The sequence below is a fragment of the Halichoeres trimaculatus genome, unplaced genomic scaffold, assembly GCF_033239565.1.
Source record: "Halichoeres trimaculatus isolate MK-OKI-2021-1 unplaced genomic scaffold, fHalTri1.1 fHalTri1_scaffold_19, whole genome shotgun sequence".
In the NCBI taxonomy this organism is placed as follows: domain Eukaryota; kingdom Metazoa; phylum Chordata; class Actinopteri; order Labriformes; family Labridae; genus Halichoeres; species Halichoeres trimaculatus.
Window position 1 is genome coordinate 9636647 of NW_027437197.1, and position 25126 is coordinate 9661772.

General features: G+C 41.5%; 1 protein-coding gene across 10 annotated transcripts in view; it reads left to right on the forward strand.

Annotated features, from left to right (window-relative positions):
* Positions 1-24835, forward strand: part of tns1b (tensin 1b) — a 141393-nt gene extending 116558 nt beyond the window's left edge. For 3 of the 10 annotated variants that reach the window (XM_074695640.1, XM_074695645.1, XM_074695641.1), the window contains exons 18-34: positions 7128-8597; positions 11922-12115; positions 12212-12350; positions 15264-15359; positions 15641-15667; positions 15974-16154; positions 16312-17354; positions 17603-17689; positions 18641-18769; positions 18939-19031; positions 19560-19637; positions 19740-19808; positions 19987-20013; positions 20466-20634; positions 21160-21228; positions 21371-21400; positions 21560-24833. In XM_074695640.1, coding sequence (XP_074551741.1) covers positions 7128-8597; positions 11922-12115; positions 12212-12350; positions 15264-15359; positions 15641-15667; positions 15974-16154; positions 16312-17354; positions 17603-17689; positions 18641-18769; positions 18939-19031; positions 19560-19637; positions 19740-19808; positions 19987-20013; positions 20466-20634; positions 21160-21228; positions 21371-21400; positions 21560-21698 — 4040 coding nt within the window. In that variant the 3' untranslated portion in view covers positions 21699-24833. Of the gene's footprint in view, positions 1-7127; positions 8598-11921; positions 12116-12211; positions 12351-15263; positions 15360-15640; positions 15668-15973; positions 16155-16311; positions 17355-17602; positions 17690-18640; positions 18770-18938; positions 19032-19559; positions 19638-19739; positions 19809-19986; positions 20014-20465; positions 20635-21159; positions 21229-21370; positions 21401-21559 lie in introns of all 10 variants that reach the window. The other 7 variants (XM_074695644.1, XM_074695638.1, XM_074695647.1 and 4 more) reach the window with 7 other exon arrangements.
* The last annotated feature ends 291 nt before the right edge of the window (positions 24836-25126 follow it).

Below are 25126 nucleotides of genomic sequence, written 5' to 3' on the forward strand. Positions count from 1 at the left end.
ATATCTAAATCAGTTGTTTGGAAAGCTGTCAACCTTCCCCTTAATGTTCAAAGCCACCTTGCTCAGTATGAATCAAACAGACCCGGTGTCGCTCCCAGAAGATGCAAAGGTGAAATGTCTGGTTCTTTGTGTTGTCAACAGGCTTCCATGCTATCAATCCCTAAGTCTGATCTGAGGATTTTTAAAGGATTAGGCTGCTTTGACTCCAAACTTTGCACAGCTCTGATTGCATAACAGCCAAGACAGAAAATTAAAGGCCTTCCAGCAAGACTGTATAGAACAGAAAGAGAGAACAAGAGCCTTGTGTTGTGGCGTGTCCTTGGTTGGACCCTGGCTGTGGGGGCACAGGAGCAGGGGTCTCTGCTAGGCGACAGCTACTGACCATAAAGTGTTTGATCATCCAAAATTAGGGTTGCATCTTCTTGGACAGAGGCGGTGGCACTTTGGGTGTGCTGAATGCAGTCATATACAAGTCTTAAAGCTGAATTTGTCCCAGGAAAATGGATAGACCTGATGTAAATTTTCCTCTGGCTGGAATACTGTAAAGATCTTTGCGGGACATGGCTTATCCTGGGAGACAGTGCTAATTATCAGCTGTGATGAATGAGCGGTCTGTTTGCTCCTCTTGAATGCAGTTTTACTCCAGCTGTTTTCCAGACGTTCCCTAGCCTTCTTTCCAGTCATCTTTACACAGCTGATCTGGATATAAATGCCACAGGGAAGCCAGAACATATTTAATAGTAATCACTTGCCACAAGTACTCCTCATATGATCTTCAATTAATCTGTCTTTTATCCAGAATTGATCACATTGCAATGTAGAAGGAGGACCCTTATAAATATCTTTATCTTGGCTGTCCAGTTTTTTCCTGAAACTTGCAAATTTTTGTTATGATCTACAGGATTTTGTTTTAAGGCCTAACTTTGCTTCCTTAACTGCTGTTTTGAAGCCACGCCAAGAAGCCAGCACCTTTCTCAGTGGTGATGAAGTTCTTGCTCTGATAATTTGAAGATGACTCTGCAAAGGCACTTGTCCAGCAACAGTTCCCTTTGCACTCTTTCTTTTATGAGGAACAACAGTCTTTTAAGGAGTGTGTTATTATTCTAAATGGGTCACTTAGCTTACTGAATAGTTCCCCTCCTGAGCCCAGGGGTGGATGGACACAGGAGGTAAACTTTACAAGGAAACAAGGACAAAGTTTTTGGAATGAAGTGAAATACTTTCATAAGGGCTCTGTTGGGGACACTCACTCTTGCTTCTCTTGTTATCTTGCTCTATCCATGCAGAGGTTTAATCGACTTCATAAAAAGTAAAGTGATGTTTATAGATGCAGTGTTATTATGATACTGTAATATGAGGAGAGACATTTTCAACTTCAAATCCTGCTCAGCTGGTGAAGAATTCCAGAGGGTCAAACCTCTGCCCAGATTCTGCCCCTGATAGCAGAACTTCAGGCTTATTCAAGTGTTCCTACAAGATGAGCCAGGAAAGGGGAGGCGTGGTGATGTCACTGCTGAAGTGACTCCCTCTGGTTATCCCTGGGCTGCATAAACAGAATGGGAATAAATGCTGACTAACTGTATGAGTTTTGTGTTGTTTGATCATCCTTGTAATTGCAAAATCACCCTGCATCTTTCTCTTCCTTTTGTCTTTCAGTTTTTGTCACGTGAAACTAGGGAAATGACTCATAACAGATCATCTGAACTAGCACTGTGAGGAAGTCTGGAAACAGCTCTGATACCAGGAAGTATTTGGTTAGGAATAAGACCAGTATGTGTCTGGAGCGTTTACCAAGATGATGATAAGATCTGACAAGAGTTGCGTAAAGTTGAATCTGCATAAACTATCAAGATGTTCTGTATTTGTAGTTTCTCCTGACCATAGTTAGCATGAATAATCCACTCAAAGACTCTACCCTTTAAAAAAAGGGTTACATCTCTCTCATCAGTCACGCTCCTCCGTTGGCTTTTAGAATTATCCCTGTACAACCTAGCGGCTAGGGCCCAGTGACTTCACCTGAGATACAAACTCATTCATGAGGAAACAGTGTTCCTCATGCACTCTCTGTACAAGTACAGAATAGCTGTTTGCTAATGTCTTGGTTTTGTGTTGAATTACAGCCTTAATACACTTAGATATGGGTGGTATTGTGTTAATACTACTTTATTGAGCATGGGTATATTTTGCAATAATTCTAATACCTGCAGTAATGTCATGATGGCACTTTTTGGCAAGTTGAACAGAACAGCTGCATCGATGGTAATCAATCTTCTCCTGGCTTTTTTGCACCACTCTCCATTACCTTGTTCTTTGTTTCCCCACCCCTAGCAAGTTTGCACTCACACACATCGATCCCCAGTAATCTTTGATGTATATTTAATGAGGTGCTGTGCAACAAGGTCCAGTACTTACATTTCACTAAGTGTTTTGGGGCTGTGGATGTTGGCAAAAAAATAAACGGTGAATAAGTGTGCTTTGCCTTCTGGTGTGGCTTCCATCTAAATATTAAGAAGTACATCCTTGTTCTTATCCTTTCATTAGTGGGGTGGTTATAGAAACTTGTATTGTCTACAGGGGAACAAGTGTTTATGCTAATAATTGAGGAATCCACTTTAAATTCTTGGTTGTTGAGGACTAACTTTCATCTTTGACTCATGCAGCAGTTGGTCCCTGTCCTTGTCAAAGGATTAATGACTGAACTGAAGATTGGTATCTTATGTTGTAGATGCCCAGATAGGACAGCTACAGTGACAAGGGATATTGGGAATGTAGAGAGGGGGGACAACATCAAACAAGGGGTTGTCAACCAGAGTTGAACCAGACATTAAAAGCATTGTTGATCTAAATAGAAAGTATAATTTACACATAGCCTGTAAGAAACTTCAATCAACAGCATCAATAACTGCTTTCACACTTGGTTCAAGTCTGCAGAATCTCACTGTTGACTCCAGTGTCATGAGTCATTAGTCACTAATGTTCACAAGTCAAATTAATCCCGGTAGGAGGATGCAGTAGTCTTGTGTAGATCATTTACAAGGCCACACTGCTACTTTAATAGCTGTCCTTGAGTCCCCATGTACAGTAAAGTCATGCTTTGTGCCGTAATCAATAGTTTAGCCATTAACCTTTACCAAATGTAGTACCAGGCTATACTTATTAACTGTCAGATTAACATGTTCAGCTATTAAATTTGTCTATTCTCCTGAGTTTCTCATACGAAATAACACTCACAGCTCTATTATTGTTGGGCTATTAGTGGTGTTAGCAGTCAAATCCTTGGGGGAACATTCTCAGAAAGTCTTTCATCATTTCTTTTTTGTTATTAATGTGACACTTGTGGCCAGGAGACCCACATGGACCCCCAGTGGTTTTGGAATGCCCACACACACTCGGAGACATGCATCTACTGGCAGAGAAGTGCACATGGTGTGTTTGTCAGTGTTAGCTAGAGGAAAAACATGCTATTTCCGCTGTTAATGGGGATCTATTGCCACAGAGGTCAGGGCTCACAGTTTGAAGGTCAAGAGGTCACAGAGTTGCACCATCTGGTCTGCAGAACCTCAAAATATCTGGCAGCACCTTCCATCCACAACATTTTGTTTTTTAGTGCAAAGTTTCATCAAAGGTGTTGTTAGTGCAAACTTTATCCTACTGCGTCATATGATCCTGATGTCCAAGTTATATATTAACTGTCTGACCGCCTTCTGCTTTCCCAAGCATTTGATCATGACCCCAGCAGAGAGGATGTCGTGATACAACCACTTGGTGATTCCAGACAGGTTGGAAATAGTTCCCTCTCCCCTGCTTGTGTCTAATTTGTAAGGTCTATGAGGTCAGATTTGCAGACATCCTCCTCTGACTAATGTCCTTAGGATCACAGAGCAAGTATTTACCTCCTGGAGAGTATGTAAAAGCACACAGACATGCACACACAGAGTAAAAAAACACCGTCAGAGGTTATTTGTAGAGGCTTACGCATGATCATTTCAGGCAAATTAAAACAGCAGCAGACATAGTATCACATACAGAACATAAATAGTCTGCAGTCTCAACATAAATAGTCTGCTTGCTGTAAAAAAGTCCCACAGGTGTAAAGTGACGGATCGGTTTTCCTCTTTTAAAGATGGGGATTCAGTGGATCGCTCATCAGACATGTTTCAAAAGTGGAGACATGAGTGAGTTAAAGGAGGGTGACTTAACTAACACAACAAGCTTCATTCCAGCCATTATACCGTCATCATCATCATTATCATCAGTAAAAGAAGAGAGAGAGGGGGGTGGGAAGAGAAGGACAGAGGCTCTGGTTGGTCTGGCAGCTTAAGAATGCACCTCAAATACAGTGGCTGTTGTGGACTATGTGGTGCAGGTCTGCCCCTAACATCTACATTTACAGACAAACAAGATGAAAAATAGGAAAAATTATGTAGACCAAAGTCATATCCTTAATGTTCTGATTTGATTTTTACTGATAGCTCAGACTTAGGAGGCCTTAAACAGAACTAAAAGGTTGTTTTTTAACTTTCATTTTCAACAGAAAAAACTCCAAATCATTGATCTGTTTTTATCAAATCTAAGAGCCTTTCACATACCCACGCAATATCAGCAGTCACTTATTACTTTGTTTCTATTTTTGACTCACTTTCCCTTCTGTTTTCTCCATCTGACTACAGCAGGGTGGAGTTTTCACTCTCATTGCTAGCTTGAAGAGAGCTTGTTAAATGACTCTTGTTGGACCAAGTAGCTCTTTCCATTACGAGCGTTTGCAACTCCAGTCGGCCAAAGCTGAAGCAGGGAAGACTGTACATACATGATGTCTGCATGGAACAAATGTTTTAACATACCACATTATATTTTTAATCTCTGGAATAAAAAAGTGAAATGAACTGTATTAAGTTGTAATTATGTTTTAGAATGAAAGGGCTGTATGTAAAGCATAAAAACCTGTTTTGTGCTGGTAAACTAAATTCTGAGGAAAAAAATACCCAAGAGGTGAGCTAAAACAGACTGATGTTGTTCTCTGAAAACCCGAATTTCAATAGCCCCTTGCCCCCTCCGACTAGATTTACTGTCAAGCAGGGTGTCAGGATAGACCTCCCACATACGCACACACAGCAAGGACCAGCCTTCAGAGTAGTGTGAGCCACTTAGCAGTGAACAGCGGTGGTAGCTGTCTTGATCTGCCTAGACAGATATTCAGAGGAGGGAGGAGGAGAGGGAACACAAGCAAAAACATACTCCCCTAACTCCTGCTGTTAGCCCTCATGTCCCATCCTGGGGCTTCTCTGCAGGGCTCTTCCCAGCTTACATTGGGATTTTCTGACGTCCACTGCTCATGCAGGTAGGGAAACCTCCTCCTGTGGGGAGACTATTTATTTTGACAGTGCTATGACTTGTACAAGGTGTCTTGCTAATGTGCTGTAGTTTGGGCAGTGAGGATGTGGAGTCAGCAGAGATTTGTGATTGATCTCTCTTATAGTGGAATTTTTATTTGTAACGTAACAGGTGATTCTAAAGGTAATGAAATGGAGAAATGTTAGGGAGCTCTGCTTTCTCGACTTGTTTCAACTAATGCGCTTTAAGTGTGTGTTTGCTTTTGCTTTTTTTGTACGAGTGCTGTGTGTGCACTCATATGGATGGGAATGCATGCACAGGCCCTAACATGATACTTTAGTTAATTCATGGGCTATATAAATATGTAATGGTGTCTTAATTTAGAGCCCCTGGTCTTAACAGCTTGCTTTTCAGTGGATGTAACTCTGACCAAAGTTAGATATATTCGCATCAGCAGCTATTGAAAATCTCTCCATTTACCTTACGATTGGTCATGGTTTTTGGGGTTTTGTTTTTTAGTTGCTGTTGTCATGAAAGTCACATCAGTCTTGGATAAATTTGGCTGCTTAGACCACAGCTCCTCATACCAGAGATACACTGTCTAGCATGGATTTGAGACTGGTATGGGCCAAGCTGGACAAGCTACAAAAGCCTCTTATTGTTCCACTCAAAGTAAGCTCACTGACAGATTAGAGAGAGAATCTATCAGTTGTGAATTTTTGGCACCTTGCAGCAACAAGATTTGTTTCAACCATCAGCCTGACTGTCAAGTCACTGAAGTGCGCCATTCGCTTGGCAAGTTGCCACTGTCCAGCCAAGTAGACCTTGCAGTACCCAGCCTGTGTACGCCCACCAGGCTCCATTTACAGAGGCTGTATTCACTAAAGCTCAGATAGAGATATCTATAAGTTACAAGGACACAAATGGCTTCTTTGTGCAGCTCTCTTACCAGCTGAAGAATCTGATTTTATAAGAGGACATGCCTCATCATGGGTTATACGGTTCCCTGAGAACTGAAACAGACAGTATTAATAAAGGGATTATCTAATAAGGTGTTGTCAGAGTTGTAACTTTATGGAGTATATAAAGTTGAGCAGATTTATCAACTGAGTTTTTGTTTTGCTTTGGGCTCAGGGGGCAACAAAAGCCTCCAGGTCTTCCTTTTCTCAGTGAGTTCAGTTTTCCAGTAATGACTAAATCCTTCCGATTGTGACGCCTTTTTCCTCTTTATATTAGCGTGTTATGATGACTTGGTGTGCATGGGCACACATGTTGAGGATTTGTATGTGCATACCCATCCGAGCTTGTAAGTTAATCAAAGTAGACAGCATTTCAGCAATACCCATTTGTTTTCTAAGAAAGGATTGTTTGTTCTGTTGTGCAATGGTAGATCGATCAGTTGTTGCAAGACAACAACTGATGGATCTACCATTATGCCTGTATTCCTCAGGTGGTGCATATTTATCCAATTGACTTGAGAAAGTGTAAGGCAGGCTCCTGTGATTTCATCGTTTTTTCCACTGTGTATGCCACAGTCTCTGCTCATTTCCTGAGGCTGGTAGAATAGGTGGACCTGAGCCAGTACTTCATTTAAGTGCAGCTGTTTTTTCCATGTTCACACAACCTCACGATACCCCGTATCAGTGTTCCTTGCTTTTTGCCTTTTAATGTCTAAATAAAGCCACTATGCTTATACTTACAGATTGAACCTATGTACTGACATAACTATATTGCTCTAAAATAATTGGAGATCGTCATATTCATCACACATATTCTTTCCTATCTGTGTGTTTCAGAAGTCATCCACACCGAGGGACCCCTGGACGGCAGTCTCTATGCCAAAGTTCGCAAAAAGGAGTCCATTGACGGAACAGTCACAGCAAATGGCCTCCCGCCCACTGCTGTTGAGCATGCCCTTCCTGCAGTTGATCACGCTTTGTCAGTAAGCAGCGACTCAGGAAACTCTACTGCCTCCATCAAAACTGACCGAACTGATGAGGCGACATCAGCTCCTCAGACTTCCACAGTGATCCAGGCACAGGTTCCTGCAAGTGAAGAGCTTCACTCAGTGCACCCTCAAGCCCCGCCTGTTCAACAATCAATCAGTCCCCAAGAGAAACAGGAGCTGGAGCAGCTGTTGAGTGGATTGGAGGGGCCGATGCATCGACAGGGCTACCTGTCCACCCCGTCCTCTGCAGTTGGAGGCATGCTTCATCTTGTGCCTGCCCAGGTCCATGTTAATGGACATAGTAGTATTGACCGTGAGACAGACATTTTAGATGATGAACTGCCCACGAGTCAAGAGGGCAACAGTGTGGACAGTCTTGGGACTTTCTCTTCTACAGATGGTCGGGCAACTCCAGCGGATCTTTATTACCAATCTGAGTCACTTATAAATGGCCAGGACCATGTGCCATACCTTGAGCGCAGCGTCCCTGAAAAGCCTCTGGAAACCGTCCAGCGACAGATTGGCATGTCGGACAAACCTCTCCCTTTAACCCAAAGTGATGCAGGTCCATCCTCTGGCAATTACATGGCTACCCAGAACGGTAATTTGTACCGCTCTCAGTCATTTGGTGCAGAACCAAAGTCTATGCCTCCAGCTCCTGCCCGCACCACCAGCAGCAGGGACGCTGTCCAACGTGGTCTCAACGTTTGGCAGCAGTTTGGAGTGCCCGAGGAGCCAGTAACTGAAGGCCTCACTTTTAGTCCACCTCCTTGTGTAGCAGGGATGCCCAGCCACCACAGCCTCCCCCAGTTTCCACATCGCCACAGTGCCTCCCAGCAAGAAATAGAACAATCTATTGAAACCCTCAATCTCCTAATGTTAGACCTGGAACCTGGCCGTTCAATGGTGCCAAAGTCTCAAAGTGCTCCCCTACGGGAAAACAGTGTTGTAGTGACCACTCAGCCGTCCTTCTCCCAGAACCAAACTAGATCCCTCCTACCTGGAGGGGATGCAGCAATTCATACTCACTATTCCTGCCCAGTGACCAGCCTCGGAAGCCACTCACCATCAGCCCAAGTGTCACCTGGAAAGCCAAGTACCCCAGAGCCTGCACCTTCCACACAAACACCTCCAACAGTAACTGGTCACATCCAACTAAAGCCCATCAACTCCTACCCACCAAGCACATTGCCCCAGCCCTCAGAGAGTCCTGAGATTATGAAGAGCCAGAGTGCTGCTTCATCAACACCACAGACAAGAGAAGGTGACCCGGATGAGGTCTTCAATGTAGAAGGTCTGGTTGCCCAAAGAGTTGCTGGTAAGAACTTTAATAATGTAAAAACTTCTTTCTTTCACTCTCATACTCAGTGTCAAGCATGGCATCAGGGTCTTAAATAAAAGACTGTTTTGGCCATAAAGAATATTAATTCTTTATTATTAAAGTTGTGGGTAATTCTTGATTGTAGGAGGAAATGCAGGAACAAGGTATAAATGAGCATGTTTTGTTGATTCTATGAGCTCTGCACTGTACACATGGATCCCGAAAATACTGCTGTCATTGTTGTTTCCTGAATGTCACCTCATCAGTCCCCAGCACTGAGGCTCTAACAGGATGTGTTAACTTCAGTCCAACAAGGTGACATTCAGGCTGTCAGCGAAGCGGCAAGGGAACAAAGTCAAGATGGAACAGAGTAATAGTGGAGTCCCCCTAATAACTATTGTTTAGTCACATTCTCTGTTGCTGTAAGAAGACAGGAGACGCTAAAGTGCTTAACATTGGAAAATACATCAGCACACACAGAATAATGTCAAAACTTTTCTTACGTCTTTATTTTTTCATCTCAAACAGGACTTCACCACACTATTTGTCCTTTTCTTTGTAGTTCTGCCATCATCTTTCCTTTATCTTTCATCATCCATCTCTTTACCCAGAATACTCTGCTCGTGCCCAAAGAGTCATCCCGAACATGACCTCTTCTCAGTCTGAGCACCGCCGTTCTCACTCCCTCTCGGGTTGGTTCTCCAGACCTGTGGGAAGGAACACTTAAAAAGGGGAGAGCTCCCTTTTCTTAAGTGTTCCTTCAAACCAAGTTCAAGTCTGCATCTGTTTGGCCTTTGAGTGTGGTCCGCTTTGGTTTGCTTTTAATGATTTCTTGTTTCCTGTTTATGATTAACTGCTCTGTCTGCAGCTGCTCGTTTTGTCTTTTTCTCTTCCTTGCTTTCATACATGACATTCTGTTTTGTCACCATTGAGTTTGCAAACAGCAGCTGTAATGTTATAAAACTAACTACGGATTTCTCCCTACATACGTCGTCAACCTTAGTGTGTTTGTTATGAGTTGAAGTGCTCTACTTCAAGGTTGAGAATTACCACAGCTGTGGAGCTGCTAAAAAAATAATGAATAATGTTAAAGTTTCACAAGAACTCGACAGGGCAAGCACAAAGGAGTCTCTGTCCCTTGCCAGGAGAGTGAATGTCACAAGATCCATTTCGCCAAACTCAGGGAACAATACTGAGGCCAGGATACACTGGCCTCATTCAAGGCTGCTTTTTCTGTTGCACTATTTTGAGGATTTACAAAGCCAGGACAAGGGACACCAAATCTCAGAGAGGGACTGACGGCCTAGTTGGAAACATTACTAAAGCCTGATGTGTCTACTGTGAGAGATAGTCCCCCTGCGGAGTCAGGGCTGTTCTGCTAGGGTCCCTGGGGTGACATTTGCCTGAGTAGCCTCTTCATAAACAAACTACAGTATCTCTTTAGTAGAGCAACACAATACCAGTATGTGTTACCACTTTGGCTCAGATTGAGAACTTTATATCTGAAGTCAAAATTACCACCAAACCATCACAATTTAAAGCACAATTACAAACAATTATCTTATTTATCTGAACTGACCATGCAAGGAATGCAATCCCCTCACTCTTACCTTAGAAAACCTCTTTCAGAGGCAGATGTGCACATATGGAAACTATGAGTTCCCTCCTTCAAAAAGGAAAGGAAAAAAAAGATCACAGTCAAGTTTATGTTTTTGAAATATACCCACGTGAAAGCTGGATTTTAAATATCTGAGAAACAGTAGAGGGAGAGAAAAAACAAAAGTCACTTCTTGAGGATCTCCAGCCACCCAGCTGGAAATCATTAGCTGTCGCTAAGGCAGCAGCAGTGTTTGACAGTGCTTTACTGTAGAGCGGTGCATCGTTGGTACATCTGGTTCTCAGAGTCCAGGCTGGGTGCAGTGGTGGGTGTGTTTTTGTTTAAGAGTGTTGACTACATGCTTCTCAAAGCTGTCAGTTCCAAGATTTTTGAACAAACACCCTGCCAGCACCAAGCTATTTGGAGCTAGAAAGAAATCTAGCAGATTTATTGTGATCAGTGCTTGATCATCAATGATTTCGGACAATAACATGAAAGGTACATCTGATTATGATGTACCTTTCATGGTAATACCAATGACTTGACAGCATCCTTTCACATCTTGATTTATTTATTTTCTTTAAGTTAGAAGAATCTGCTTCAAAATCCAGAGTAGAAGTTGCACTAAGTCTGTTTTAGGGGCTTCCAGAGTAGAAAGGCGCCTTGGCTTCAAAGTGCAGCTGAAGGAGGGGGTGATAATATTTTCAGGGTTTCCACAACAGTCAGGCTCATAAGGGTGTGTTTATTGGCTTTTCTCTATATGGAAAGGTCTGTCTGTATAAAAACATCAGTCAGATAGTGAACCTCACCATAGGCTTGTGGATGTTTCCACTTTCCTGTATGAGGTCATTCTAGCTTGGACATTGTTTCTTTTAGATGTGTAAAATAAGCTCTAAGAGAGGAAACCTGAGATAACTCAGGGTTATATTTTCACTCTGATAATAAGTCAGAAAAGTTACACTTTGTTTCACTGCACTTGGTTGTTCTAATTTTCCTCACTCCTGTACAGAGCTTGCATTTTTTCCCCATTAACCCTCATCTTGTTCTTCACAGCACTGCCAGTTATTGCTGCTTTTGCCAGTACATCATGCTTTGCTGCCCCGACCCGCCAGACAGTGGCGTCTCTCATTAGTTTCAAGCTCTTTACTCAAATCCTGTTTGTTTTATACTGTTAGCTTTCTCCCCGTTCAAACCAGATTAACTGAAATGAGCTTACTGGCTGCTTTGAGGTTCAGCCAGAACTGGCAACATTGACGCATTAGATAAGTCATAGAAGTTGCATCTGTTTATCAGTGAGGCTGATGAGATTGAACATATTTCCTTGCATTGTGTGAAAAGTTATTAAATAGATTCATGATAATGCTGCAGGGGATGGACATTTACTTAATGTAAATGATAATGAGAAGTTTAATTTCCCCCTAAACTAACAGCAGTGTGTGGGATTATTTTGTTGGAGCATTAATTGTTGGAATCAGATTTTAATCCTGTTTCTGTGATTGTGTTTTATCAGAATCCAATCTTTCATTAATATTTTTGAGTGTGCATGTTGTACTGTAAAGTTATAAGAGCCACAGCCTCTTGCCTTGACTGCAAACTGCACACAATAGCTTGTGCAGAAAGCATTCACAGTGTCTGACATCCATTAACCTCTGATGACAGTGATGGAGGGGAACAGTAGAGAAAAGCATTAGCTGAATTTTAACACTCACTGTGAATCAACCCAGGTGTCCAGGCCCGCACGGTGTCCTTAGATGAACCCGCAACTCTGCCTCGCCGTCGCTTCACCAGTGATGATCACAACCAGAATGGCCCTGATGAGAGCATGTCACCTGACGTCCCTGTTCGCTCCCCCGTCCGCTGTGTTTCCCCAGAGTTTGTCAATGCCATAGCAATGAATCCTGGGGGACGACCTAAAGAGGTAAATGCATGAATTAAGGAACATCACATCCTCACTTTTTTTTCCACTTTGCTCAATTACATGTTTCTGTCTTTTTGTCATTATTCCCCCTTTCAGAGACACATGCACAGCTACCGCGAGGCCTTTGAGGAAATGGATGGTGGGCCCATCAGCCCAACACCCACAGTTGGTGGTGAGGTGTTTCCCCAAACCCCTGCCTTCCCCATCTCGCCGCAAACCCCTTACTTCAACCTGTGTAAGTTCCCCCTCTGGCTGACAGAAGGCACTCAGGCGCTCAGGAGTACTTACTGTAAATACCAAAAAATTTAGCCTATCTTCCTTTAAACCTGGAAATTGGTGCTTTGACAGTAAGGTGGGGTATTGATTGAAACAATTGTGCAAGATCAATAGATTATTCAACAAAAAAATCACAGGTGTATATTAAACTGTATTTTCTTTGTTTTAAGTTAGACTATATCTATGTGTTTCTGGTAATTGTAGTGACTCTAGAGATCTGAAGTGAAGAGGTTAACAGGGATATGATTTTGATCTGTCCAAGATGATCTGATTCTTCATGGGAACAAGCTGATCCAGGAATGATTCACTAATGTGTTAAATGATTCAACCTAATAAGATTAGATCCTGAAAGATTCAACTGAAGTACAATTGGAGCGCCATCTTCTGGGTAAAATGCCATAGCACAATTGAAGTCTTCTCTGCAACTTATACAGGTATATTAGCAGTAAAATCTTAAATCTTCCAGAATTTTTTAGAGTAAAAGAGTTTTATGTTTCAATTATTATGCCAGAGTAAAAACTACCCTTTCTTGAGTCATCAACATTTTAAAACAAACAATAGAAATCAGGGTGAAAAAAGGATCAGGACCAGATTCTTTTCCCTCATTTTCTCTCTGAACTTCCATAGACTAAAAACACACCCTTCTCTAGAACAAGAGTCATGCATTAGGTAACACATCATTTGCCAACTTTACCAATTACCTCATGCAGTCCTCTTGCCTATCCCCCCAAGGACACACCTATAAAAGCCAGCCATAAAAACACACACACCATATTTTTAACGCCCACTCTCTTGTGTAACATCTTGTCTTCCCTTCAGGAACATTTTGTACACAGTGACACTTAGCTGAGACATTTGGCGAGATAAAAAAAAAGAAAGGTTCATCTTGACTTAATTTAAAATGAAAAGTTTGTACAGTGTATCAGTGCATTAGAATTGAATTTATAGCAACATGCACAAGTTACCTCTTTTTTCCATTTTTTATCAACCTCACAAACCGCTCACAGTTTTCTCAGCTGAGCACAAAATAGAGTTAACTGTTACCAGTTAACTAAAATTAGTTTTGCAGCCATTTGCAAAACTTGTTAGTGGTGCATGGTGAGATATTTGCACAGATTTACTTCCCATTACACTGTCATCTTGAGTAATGTGTCCTCAAATCACATTCCCAAGTGCTCACTTAGCCCGCCCCACACACCACACGTGATTTAATGTGGGGCATTTAGGTTTCAAGGACAAAGAATTGATTTGGATTCTTTGGTAAGTGGAGGATGCACGTGTCTCTACCAGAGTTCCACTGTCCCACAATGTCAGCCAAATAGATTCCCCATTTCCCATTCCCCGTCCCTCCTCTCTGCCCGAGTGACCCTTTGTCCATCACTTATCACAATCCTGCACAGCTTTGGCATGAGAGCCTCACGAGAGCAGCACTGGCAGCAGAACAGACACAATGAATGGAAGACTCACACTGTGGTCCTACTAAAGAGTTTACATTTTTTGCAGTCCATGCATTAAAGCTATTTGTTAAAAAGGCGTGACAGTCAAATGTCTAATGTCATGGTAATGTACTTCACTGTTCTTCATATATTTAAGTCTGGACCAAAGAGATGTTCCCATAATCACAAAGTACCCATTGTAAACACAGACGCTTCAGTCATTGTATAACACTCAACAGCTGCTGCTCTCTGTGATGCTGTTTGGGCTGCAACCACATCCAGCACCCTGCCTGCCCTTCCCAGCAGTCTGATTATCCAGCCATTCATGCCTTGCCCTTTGATTATTTTGCCAGCATTATTTGTTTGTTATCACAAGAGTTTTATTTGTCGCTTCACTGTAATTTGTGTGTTCAGGCTTGAGGGGGATTAAGGAGTAGTTGGCACTGAAATGAACAGCGAGAAAGAACAAAAATTTAACCTTTATTAGAACACATTAACTCTCAAAATATCTGTAATAATGGAGGTGTCAGTAATCTAACCAAAGCTGCGTGTCAACTTTACTCCGTATTTTTCCCTCTGGCCTTAGTGGAGCAGAGATTGTGTCAAAGATACTGCTCTTTTTAAGATAGACACAACATTAAGTGGTTGCATTTAGGTGTCAGATTTATTTATGAACTGAATTATGACAAGCTTCTGTAAAACCAAGTCCGTTTTTTTTTACCCAGCTCTGCTTTGTGTTGTTTGACACACACTTTATTCTGCTTTCAGTAGAGTGAGGTGTTGTCACATTGCGATTGGTCACGTGCATGTTTTGCCTTCTCATTGAAGCATGAGCGCACCTGTGTGAACATGTGTTACTTGTGTGTAAAACTGTGTCGAAGGGAGTGTATCTTTCATCTTGACAGCTGTTTTTAGCTAATTTTAAGAAATTTGAATTTAAACTGTATAGACTACAGACTGCTGTACAGAGCAGGCAATATGAAAATTGAATACATCATACGACATTTGAATTCATCTCAACTCCTTTTTATAAAGAGGCACTTTACAACTCCACTAAAAATCAAGGGACCGCTCCAAACTTTTCCATAGCTTAGGAAGTGTTTCAAAGTCCTGAATATAGATTGATGAACTCTTCCTAAGCAAATTGGAAAAAAATATTTTTAAAATAAACAACTTCTTGAACTTTGCCAATAATGACAGTTGTGAAAAAAGTATGTGGGGAAGGAAACTCAAAATGTTGGTTGTGGTAAATCAATAACGCTCATCTTATCCAAGCACAAACCTGAAACCACTCTGAAGAAGTCTCTTGATTTTCAGAGAGCTGTATTTTGCTCTTCAAAAATGTTAAGTCCTTGTAAGACTGTGGTAGGTTGGCAGCTGTCAAGATTTCAATAATGCCTGAACCTGTGTGCTGAAAGTTGTCCCTGTCTTCTCAGGCCGGTCCCCTCCTGGTCTTGCCAAGACTCCATTGTCAGCCCTGGGTTTGAAGCCCCACAACCCAGCCGAAATCCACCTCAACCAAACAGGATCAGGTTGGTTGCTTTATTAGTTATAATTTTTTTTAGACCCTCAGGTTAATGACATGTCCTTACCCAGCTCTGGTCTAACAATAGAATTGAATATTCTTTATTGTTCCCAACGGGGAAAATTTATTACAAGACAAAATAAAACAATGAAATAGTCTAAGATGTACAGCACATACGATCACCGACTATCAACTAACAACTGGAACAACTGGTCCAACTCCCCTGCTGTTCTTCTGTTTCTTTATTTCATTCTGTTTCTCTGGATTATTTCTACTAATGCTCCAAAGATGATGAGAGCAGTGAGGGTGAGGAAGGTAAGAGTTCCACAATGAGATCGTCACCAGCAGTGTTCAGTTATGTTTCACATACATGTCATGATAGGCAGAACCATTTACTTATTGTTTTGAGAAGCCCCCCCACTCCCAATGCCGGGTACACGTCTGACATCTTACACCATTTCTTCATATTTATGTTTTTTGTCATTTTGCATTTTTTCCCCTATTTTCTGGTTTTCACTCTTGTCTTCTCCTTTTTTTCAAAAATACTTTATGAATTAAATTTATAACTGTGTTACATTTCTCAAGCTCACAGAGGAAATTTCTCCCATTTCTTGCATTTAGCTCCCAGAAGCTACGTGGAGTCTGTGGCGAGGTCGGCTGTAACAGGTGGAGACCAGCCAGCATCACCTCAGAGTACTGGCCCACCAGGAGAGACTGCAGGCCAGCCAAGAAGCCCCAGTCCCCCGTCCCACACACTGAACCCGCCTCTGTCCAGCAGTAGCCCCATCCAGAGCTCACAGGGGTGAGTCACATGCTTTGTGCTCTTTTGGGTCCATGACGAGCTTCTGGCCCAGAGGACAGTGAAGTCTAATGAAAGAATGGCAATTTCTTTCAGATTGCATTTTGTCAGCCATTGATTGCTTCCTCTTTGCATGTGATACTTTTCCATTCTCTTTCAGTGAACTCCCCTCGGCAGAGAGCAGTGTTAGCACTCCGTCCCAACCCACTACTGACTCAGGCTTCCGCTCCCAGGCTACAGAAAGCACCTACCCCACTCCAACTCCCTCATATCAAGTCCTTAATACCCCAACTCCTTCATACCTAGATTCCAGCTCTCCAACCTCCTCCTACCTTGGCACTACTACCCCTACACAGTCCTACCTGGGCCCAAACACTGTGCTAGGGAACTATGCGTCCCCGGAACCAAGCGCACCCACCTTAGAGCCCTCCCAAACAACACTCAGCCACGGAAGTCCCCTTGCACAACATAGAACAAATATGTCTGGCATCATCCAGAGTCCTGTTCTACAGCAGTACCCGAGTGCTCATCAGGACAGTTCCATCTTAGGTCACCAGGCATCACCAGCCAATGGTATGGACGTGAGTATGGCTGGGCTCACTGGCAGTCCCATCCTTGGTCGTCGACCGTCTCAGGGAGCTCAGAGCAGCCCAGTCCTCGGCAGACAGGCCTCTTTGGGACAGGGGTCTCAGCGGAGCCCGGTCCTCAGCAGACAGCCGTCCTTGGGCCATCCTATGCAGAGCAGTCCTGTGCTTAGCCGCCAGCCATCGATCACACACTCCCAAGGAAGTCCAGTTCTGGGCCGTCACCCATCTGTATCGCAGGTCTCCCAGAGAAGCCCAAGTTTGGACCGCCACCCCATGCACAGTGGTTACACTACCCCTGATGAGAGACATGGGAACCTATCCAGACAGAGCAGCTCCTCAGGCTACCAGGGACCTCCAACTCCATCCTTCCCCATCTCACCTGCAGGCTACCAAGATGGGGGAATGATGGGGATGGGTGTTGGGTTCAGGCAGGGTAGTCCAGCCCCAGGTTTCCAGCCCCAGCTTCCAGAGAAGAGGCGCATGTCAAGTGGAGATAGACCAAATGGAGCAGTGTCCTATGGCACGATGAATGGGAAGATTATGTCTCCTATGAGCGGGGGGAGCACTCCTGGCTACTTCCATACCCTGTCAGACTTCTCAAGGTTCAATATACCTGGTAAGGTCCTTTTTAGAGTTCCACAAAAATAACTCTGGGGTCTCTCTTTACAACCACCATCTCTATTAATTTATCAGTTAATTCCACCAGCTGTGAAAGCTGACGCACACCAAACCTACTCAGAAGAGTATGTTCATGTATGGCAGGTCTTGAGATTGTATCTTCTTCAGTTTCTGTTGTGCTTCGGTATTAGATGGGATAAAACCTTTGTTCTTTTCTTTTTGTGACACATTTTGTCATTGTTGCAGATGGCAGTCCTGAGAGCAGGCTCAATGTCAAGTTCGTCCAAGACACGTCCAAGTTCTGGTACAAGCCAGACATTTCCAGGGAGCAAGGTAAGATGCATTTATTCGTTTCATCTTTTTACAATCACCTAAGCTGAGGTCTAAATTGTTGTTTTTTGCATTCCTGGGTTGCTGTGCTTTGACTGTCTGAACAACCTTGATTAATGCACGAAACTATTGCAATGGTGAATATTTGTGATATCAAAGCATCCACACATGCATTTACCGGCATAGACACATCTCTGAAGTCATGTGTTTGGTTGTGAGGTCAGTGGCTATTGGCTGCGCCATCTGCAGCTGCTCACAGCCCCTTTTGGAGAGTATCATGTTAAAAACAAGCACATGCTCGACTGCAGTTACATCACACACACAAATATACACACAGTTTATACATAGTGCCATGCGCTCCAGGAGGAAAAGCCACAACATATGCAGAGAATTAGGAAACATCTGCATTTGTTGCTCATCTCATCCATCTTCCATTCTTAAACTATCACATGTGGACAGGCTGAGTCAGGGAACGTAAAGGGTGAAGTAATTAATCTAAAGCCTTTCCGCTTGAACAATGGAGTGTCCTCAACAAAGTGTCACGTTAGAAGTTGTAGTTTTAATGAAACCCAGTCCGACAGTCATTTTTCAAACACAGCTTCGGGATTCTTTCTTGTTCTTTAGTTTCCCGTAATCCTTCAGTGACCTGACTTTCCCTGACCTCAAATGTGTTTTACTAACATTGAGTGTTCTGTTAGCATTGGTTAGCTTACAATAGGTGGCCAGACATACTAGTTTAATGTTACCCGTCAAAGCCTGGTGTCATGATGTTTGTCTCAATAAATGTCTGAAAAATGTGGATATGAAAATAAAATTCAATTTCAAAAGTTTGTGAGGACATTTGTCCCAATTACTACTTTCATGTAAATAGAATACAAAATGATAGTCCAGTATTTTCTGTTCACAGGGCCTCAGTGTTCAGATGATATAAAATAACTTTCCTCTGTGTTCCAGCTATCGGCTTGCTGAGAGAGAGGGAGCCTGGAGCCTTTGTTATCCGGGACAGTCACTCATTCAAGGGGGCTTATGGCCTGGCGATGAAGGTGGCTTCTCCGCCACCCACTGTGCACCAGAGCAAAAAAGGTATGAGACAGGATCGTGGTCTACCTCTATTCCTTGAACTATATTCAGGTCTCCTTTTACTTTATGTTTTCGAAGCCAGAATTACAGTCAATATGATTGTAGCAAAATATGTAACTTCAGCACATTTACTGTCTGTGTAACTGACCTCCCTTCCTCTCTTCTGTCATAGGTGACATCAGTAATGAACTAGTGCGGCACTTCCTGATTGAAAGCAGCCCTAAAGGTGTGAAGCTGAAAGGTTGTCCTAATGAGCCTTACTTTGGTAAGTTGTTCTTCCTTGTGTCTACACACTCACATTTATAATGGTAAATCAGAGGGTTAGAGGTCAGAGTTTGGAAAAATTGAAAGTCAAACATGATCACTCTCGTCAGGGCACTTGCTTGTGCAACCTTCACAGATCTGCAGCTCAGAGTTCTGAAACGTGTAATTCTTTGGTAATTATAGCATTGAGTGAAGGGATCTAACTCATGTTCTTTCTACTAATTACAAAGCAAGGCTGTATGACGTTTGTCAGAGTGAATGTGTGTGCGCATGAACACAAACTGACAAAGATCCTCAGCCAAATACAAAATAAGACTGGCTGCATTCCGTGAACTGTTTTTGTTTTTACTTGTTTCCTCTCCTTCTTCTCTTCAATTCACAACCAAATCTGTCTTTTCATAACCACTCAAACCAAATGATGGGATTTGATATTTTGGCAAAGGAAAGAATGAAATACAGCCAAAAATGTCAGATTTTTATAATTAGTTACATGTTTATTTATTCTTATTGTATTTTGTCTTTATAACAGGCTGCCTGTCTGCATTGGTCTACCAACATGCCATCACACCACTGGCTCTGCCCTGCAAACTACTTATCCCCACTACAGGTCTGTTGAACAACCACGTTTTCAGTAATTCTCATGCATAAGTTCTTAATTTTCTTTTCATAGAGCTACACAAACAATTTGCTCTTCACTCATTTTCTGCAGATCTCCTTGAGGAAACGCCTGAAGTGGCTGCACCAAATCCATTGGCTGAAAGGCTGAAACAAGGAGCAGGTAAAACATCACCTCTTTTTGAAATCAAAGTTTCTGAGACTCAGTATCAGCAAGAGCAGCTTAGAAATCACAGGACATCATAAGACCTACAAACAATCTCACTTTATTCTCACTCATCCTACTGTATTTACCCTGATGAATCACTCATACTGACAACATGACATCCTTGTTACCCCAGTGCAGAGGGCCCCTGCTGATTCCCATGGTAAACCCTGTGCACTCTTATTTGCAAACCCTCACCTGGAATGTGCATCCTATGTGTCTGTCAGTCGTCTGCTTATGTTTAAATGTGCATTAAATAATGAGACAGTGACCACACTAGGACAGAATTCTGGGAGTTGTTTTAAGGTTTTGCTGGTTAACAAGCGCCCAGCTTCTTTTTCATAACAGGCAGATTGTTTCATGTGGAATGATTTGGATGGATTTATGACTGAAACTTTTCAGCCCAAGCTTTGTTCCAGACAGCATGTTCCCTTATGCAAGGACATTAATACTTTTGCATGAACAGGACCAAAAATAGCATCAATAACATTAGTAATGATTGGTTATGAAATTAAAACCAGCCTCTCTGGCTGATTCTCTGAAACTGTTTTCTCTTGTGTCAAATTCAGACTTTTTCTCACTGCAGTCTAACTGTCAAACCTGCTCTCTTCCCAGCATGTAATGTGCTGTACATCAACTCAGTGGAGATGGAGTCTCTGACAGGTCCCCAGGCTGTTTCTAAGGCCATATCTGAGACACTGGCTGCCACTTCTCCATCTACTGCCACCATAGTGCACTTCAAGGTGTCTTCACAAGGCATCACACTGACTGACAACCAGAGGAAGTAAGTCTGATGAAAAATCAAACTAAATAACATCCTGAAACTTAAATACAGACAGTTCTGGGAGTCTTTTCTATGTTGAATGAAAATATTAACATAAGCACCATAATAGCTAAAATAGGATAAAATGATCATGGTGATTAAATTTAGTGCAGTGTTTCAGTCGGGATCCAATTTTATAGTTTATCGTGTTAATTTACTAAATAAGGTGTTTCTATTTATTTCAGTATCACTATCTTCAGGATAAAAAAAACTGTGAAACTACAAAATAACTCTCTCTGTGATTTATACCAGTGTGCTGGTTACACATAGGACACAGCCCACTGGAAGAATAGATAAGTTTGCCTTGCAAACTAAATGTAACAGAGCAGACGATGCTACATTAATAAACCGTAAATTGATAAAAACTTAAAATCAGAAGGACTAAACATTTATAGAAAAACTTTTCATGAAATGAAGAACATTTGCTACTCTTTACCATGCATCTTTTCTTTAAGTTGTTTCAACCTGATAACTTCTGTTTTACAGGCTTTTCTTCCGACGCCACTACCCTAACAACACTGTCACCTTCTGCGATATTGACCCTCAGGACAGGAAGTGAGTACAAAACCATATACAGGTTGCTCAATACACTTGACAGTTTGTTTGAGGCAACACGTTTTTGTTTTTTTATGATGATTCATACTATGGAGGATAATGTAAGTCCTTTGATCGTAGTATTTATAATGTTGTTTTACAGGTGGAACAAACCTGAAGGAGGCACAGCCAAGTAAGTGCACTTCTACTTAAAACAATGCTATAGAGTTTAACAGGTTAGCCAGTTAAATAAGAGATATCGACATCGGAGCAGGATATACCTTGAGTCAAATGCCCAGACATAGAAAGTTTTACTGTACAGTTAAGTGGTTTTCTGATTCTCTCTTTCCAGGCTGTTTGGGTTTGTGGCTCGTAAGCAGGGAAGCACAACCGACAACGTCAGCCACCTATTCGCTGAGATGGACCCTGACCAGCCAGCCAGCGCCATCGTCAACTTTGTCTCAAAGATGATCAGCTCTCAGAAACGATGAAAGCTGTCAGCAAAAACCCTGGCGCTTTTTTAAATGCCTTTGGTTATTCTCTTTCCCTTTAACCACAGACACTCTTTCTGTTCTGGACATTTAGGCTTTCAGCTCGAAACGTCACCTTATTTTTTTCCTGCTCTTTCACATGTATGTTTGTTTCTGCACGTCAGCTGATGAAAAAAAAAGTCTGAGCGAATGTGTGTTTGTGTCTGTATGTGTGTGTGAGTCAGCTTTCATGCATGTGCTTTTCTTCTTGGGTGGGTTTTGAGAATGGACCAGAGGAAGTGCAGGATGGGAATGGGCTGTGTGTGACAACAGGACAGGAGGTGATCTGACCTCTGGCAGGGTAATGCGAACAGGAAGAGGGAATGACATTGTTTGTTCAAATGTTATTTTTTTAGCAATTGTCTCATTTTTTATTTTTCTAAAGAAGAAGTTAAGTAGTGTGATGTAAAGGTGGATTGTAAATCTATCAGGCTTTTGACTGGTAAACCAAAGATTTTAAAAAAGTAGTCAGGGCGTGTATAGTGTGCCACTGTCGAGGGTCAGAAGTATTCTTTTTGTAAAACAAATATGGCTGCTTAATCAAAATACTGAACTGTCTCTTTTTCTGTATGTACTGATACTGTAGGTCAACTCTGATCCACTGCAAACAATGTTTGCAGCAGGTGACGTCTCTGTAAATATTCTAGATTGCTTTATGAGTAGGACTGTTATAGATGACATTTGGTGCCTGACTTTATTTTGTAACGCAGAGCTTTTTAAGAAAAAGAAAAAAAAACAATGTTGGATAACTCTTTCAGGCTGTCTTAAATATGCAAATAGCCAAATCTGGAAATAAGATTGCTCTTTAAATTCCACTGGTCCTTTCCTGTTCAATGCAGTAGTGTCCCGAAAGATACAACCAATTCCTCTGAATGACGTTTTTAATGTCTACGGTATCATGTGAAAAGTATCAGAAGAAGGCGTAAAGATCACACACGGTTCTTCGATTATGTTTGTACATGCAAAGAAGAAGATAAGCTTCGTACTTTTCTAGTATCTTTCACTTCATAGCGATGTTATTTAAGTCATAACTGAAGGGCTTGAAGTTGCTTCATGCATTAAAAAAGCATCGTCTGGCTCTGCCGCTCTTTTGTTTTTTTCGTTTGATATTTTTATCACTATGAGAGAAGCTCTCTGCGTCAGCCGGCCAAAACTGTTAACAACCACACCCTACCCAAAAGTAAGCTATTCATATGAATATACATATATATATAGATCTATATATATATATATATATATAAACTTCTAAACAGTGACTTAAGATATTTATTTTTTTTGCTTTGTTGCTCTATGTTATCTTGTATACATGTATTATAAAGTATACATCAAATTACTGAACGCGAGGAGAAAAGATTGCTCTTTATTCTGGCTAAAGTCAAGTGCAGTGACGTACTATATAAGATGTAAAGTGTGTGCATTTCAAAGTGTATCACTGTTGTTTTTGAATGTTTTTTTTCACAGCATTACTTCCTTTTGTTAACATTATTGTTTTCCTGGGGAGGTTTTTAATTTTGTAATGTTTTGTTTTTAAGAGAGGGGAAGTATTTTGTATGAACGATTGTTGTTACTTCTAATTGGAGTTTTCTCAAAGCGATGTCAACACAAACGTTTTATTAACTTAAACCTGCCAAGAGGAGACAATTTCCCAGAAGAGCACTTATATGTTGAAGTATTATCAGTGTGTTTGACTTGTAAAAAAAACACAACATACAGACAGTGTCAAGCCCTTTTTATATTGTGCATTGGAGGCAAACTCCCTTTCTCCTAACCCCAGAAACCAGTCTAATCTGTCAGTGTTTGCTGCCCCCGTGTGGTGATTAAAGATCATAATGCAAGGAACCATTTGCATACTTATACAGTGTTTTAGCTGTGAAGTGAAAAGGTTAAATGTTGGGGTAATTTGTTCACAGAGAAAATGAGCTGAAAAAAACTAAAATATTAAATCACACGCTCTTTTTTAATTATAATTCCCTCTTTAGTGCCAGATGCTCTACGATGAGTTGGCAGCATGATGTTAACTCATTAAATAAGGGTTAGTGTAGAGGCATACATTTAAGTCCAATGTTTAAAAATAAAAAGTGCAGCACTTACAGGGCTTAGAATGCTCCAATATTTATTAGACAGTCTGCATGCTCCAGTCACACTGTTAGCTTAACGCTGCTGACTGCAATCTGTACACAGTATCCTCCAGTCATACTCGATCCTGCCCTTTACTGGAAAATGCTATCAATAGTTATCATCAGGTTTGATTTTCACATGACAACAGTGTATTGACTTGGCCTATGAAACAAAAGAATCTGTATTTCTTGCCTACTTAGTGCTTGATGAGATTTCAAAAAAAATAAAATAAAATAGGACGTCCTCAAATGTAAACTGAATGTTAACTATTTGTTTGCCAAGATGGAAACTCCAGAAACATCTGCCCACCTCGACAGATCAGTCTGGACTGAAGAATGTGTGTGAATGAGCTACTATGCCTGTATAGAGCTTTGTCATTTTTTGGTTTGCTACATTGTATGGCTTTTACTATTTCTGACAAAAAACACATTAAAAAGCAGTACAAATCAAGAATTTCCTACATTGTTGTTGTTGTTTTTGTTTTTTTTTCAAATTTTAACTACTATTGAGCTTAGTGATTTTAATAGATGTCACCTGAATAAGCCCCAAAATCTTTTAAATGCAGTTTAGCATAAGTAACGCTGATATTCAAAACCAGTTTATTTTGCCAAAAGTTTTAAAATATTGTTTATATTTTCCATTTTACATCACACATATCTATTGTCCATGAATTTGTTGAACACTTATTCCTAATTATAGTACAGCAGCCCTGTTTTTTTTACTTCCAACATGCTCATATAGCAATAATTGTCTGGTTTGGAAACTTGGACGGTCACTCGCGCACAAAACTACAGCGGATAATTCATAAATCATCCAAAATCACTGGCCACTCATTCCCATCCATAGACACACTGTATCAAAGACGCATCACACAGCGAGCATTCGGACATTAAATCAGTCACTTGACTAACTGTAACTGTATTTATGTGTGTATGTCTGTAATGTGTTGCAATGCAATGTGTCTGTAATGTTCTGCTGTTCCTACAAAGTGACTGACACTTGAGAATGTTGAGCATGAAGTGCTGTACCGAAAACAAATGCCACCAACTCTGTTGTGTGGCCATTAATAAATTATTCTGATTCTGATTCTTCTGAGATAAAGAAGCTCAAAACTGTTTTATAGCTGTGCCATAACAGCTAAAGTACACTGGATACGTCTGCAGTGTGTCTCCGTTGTGTAGCAGGTAATACGCGCCATCCTCTTCTTGACAGATGCGGAGCTGTGACACATACATTTAGGAAAGATCGAGCAGGACTTGAAGGAAGAGGAG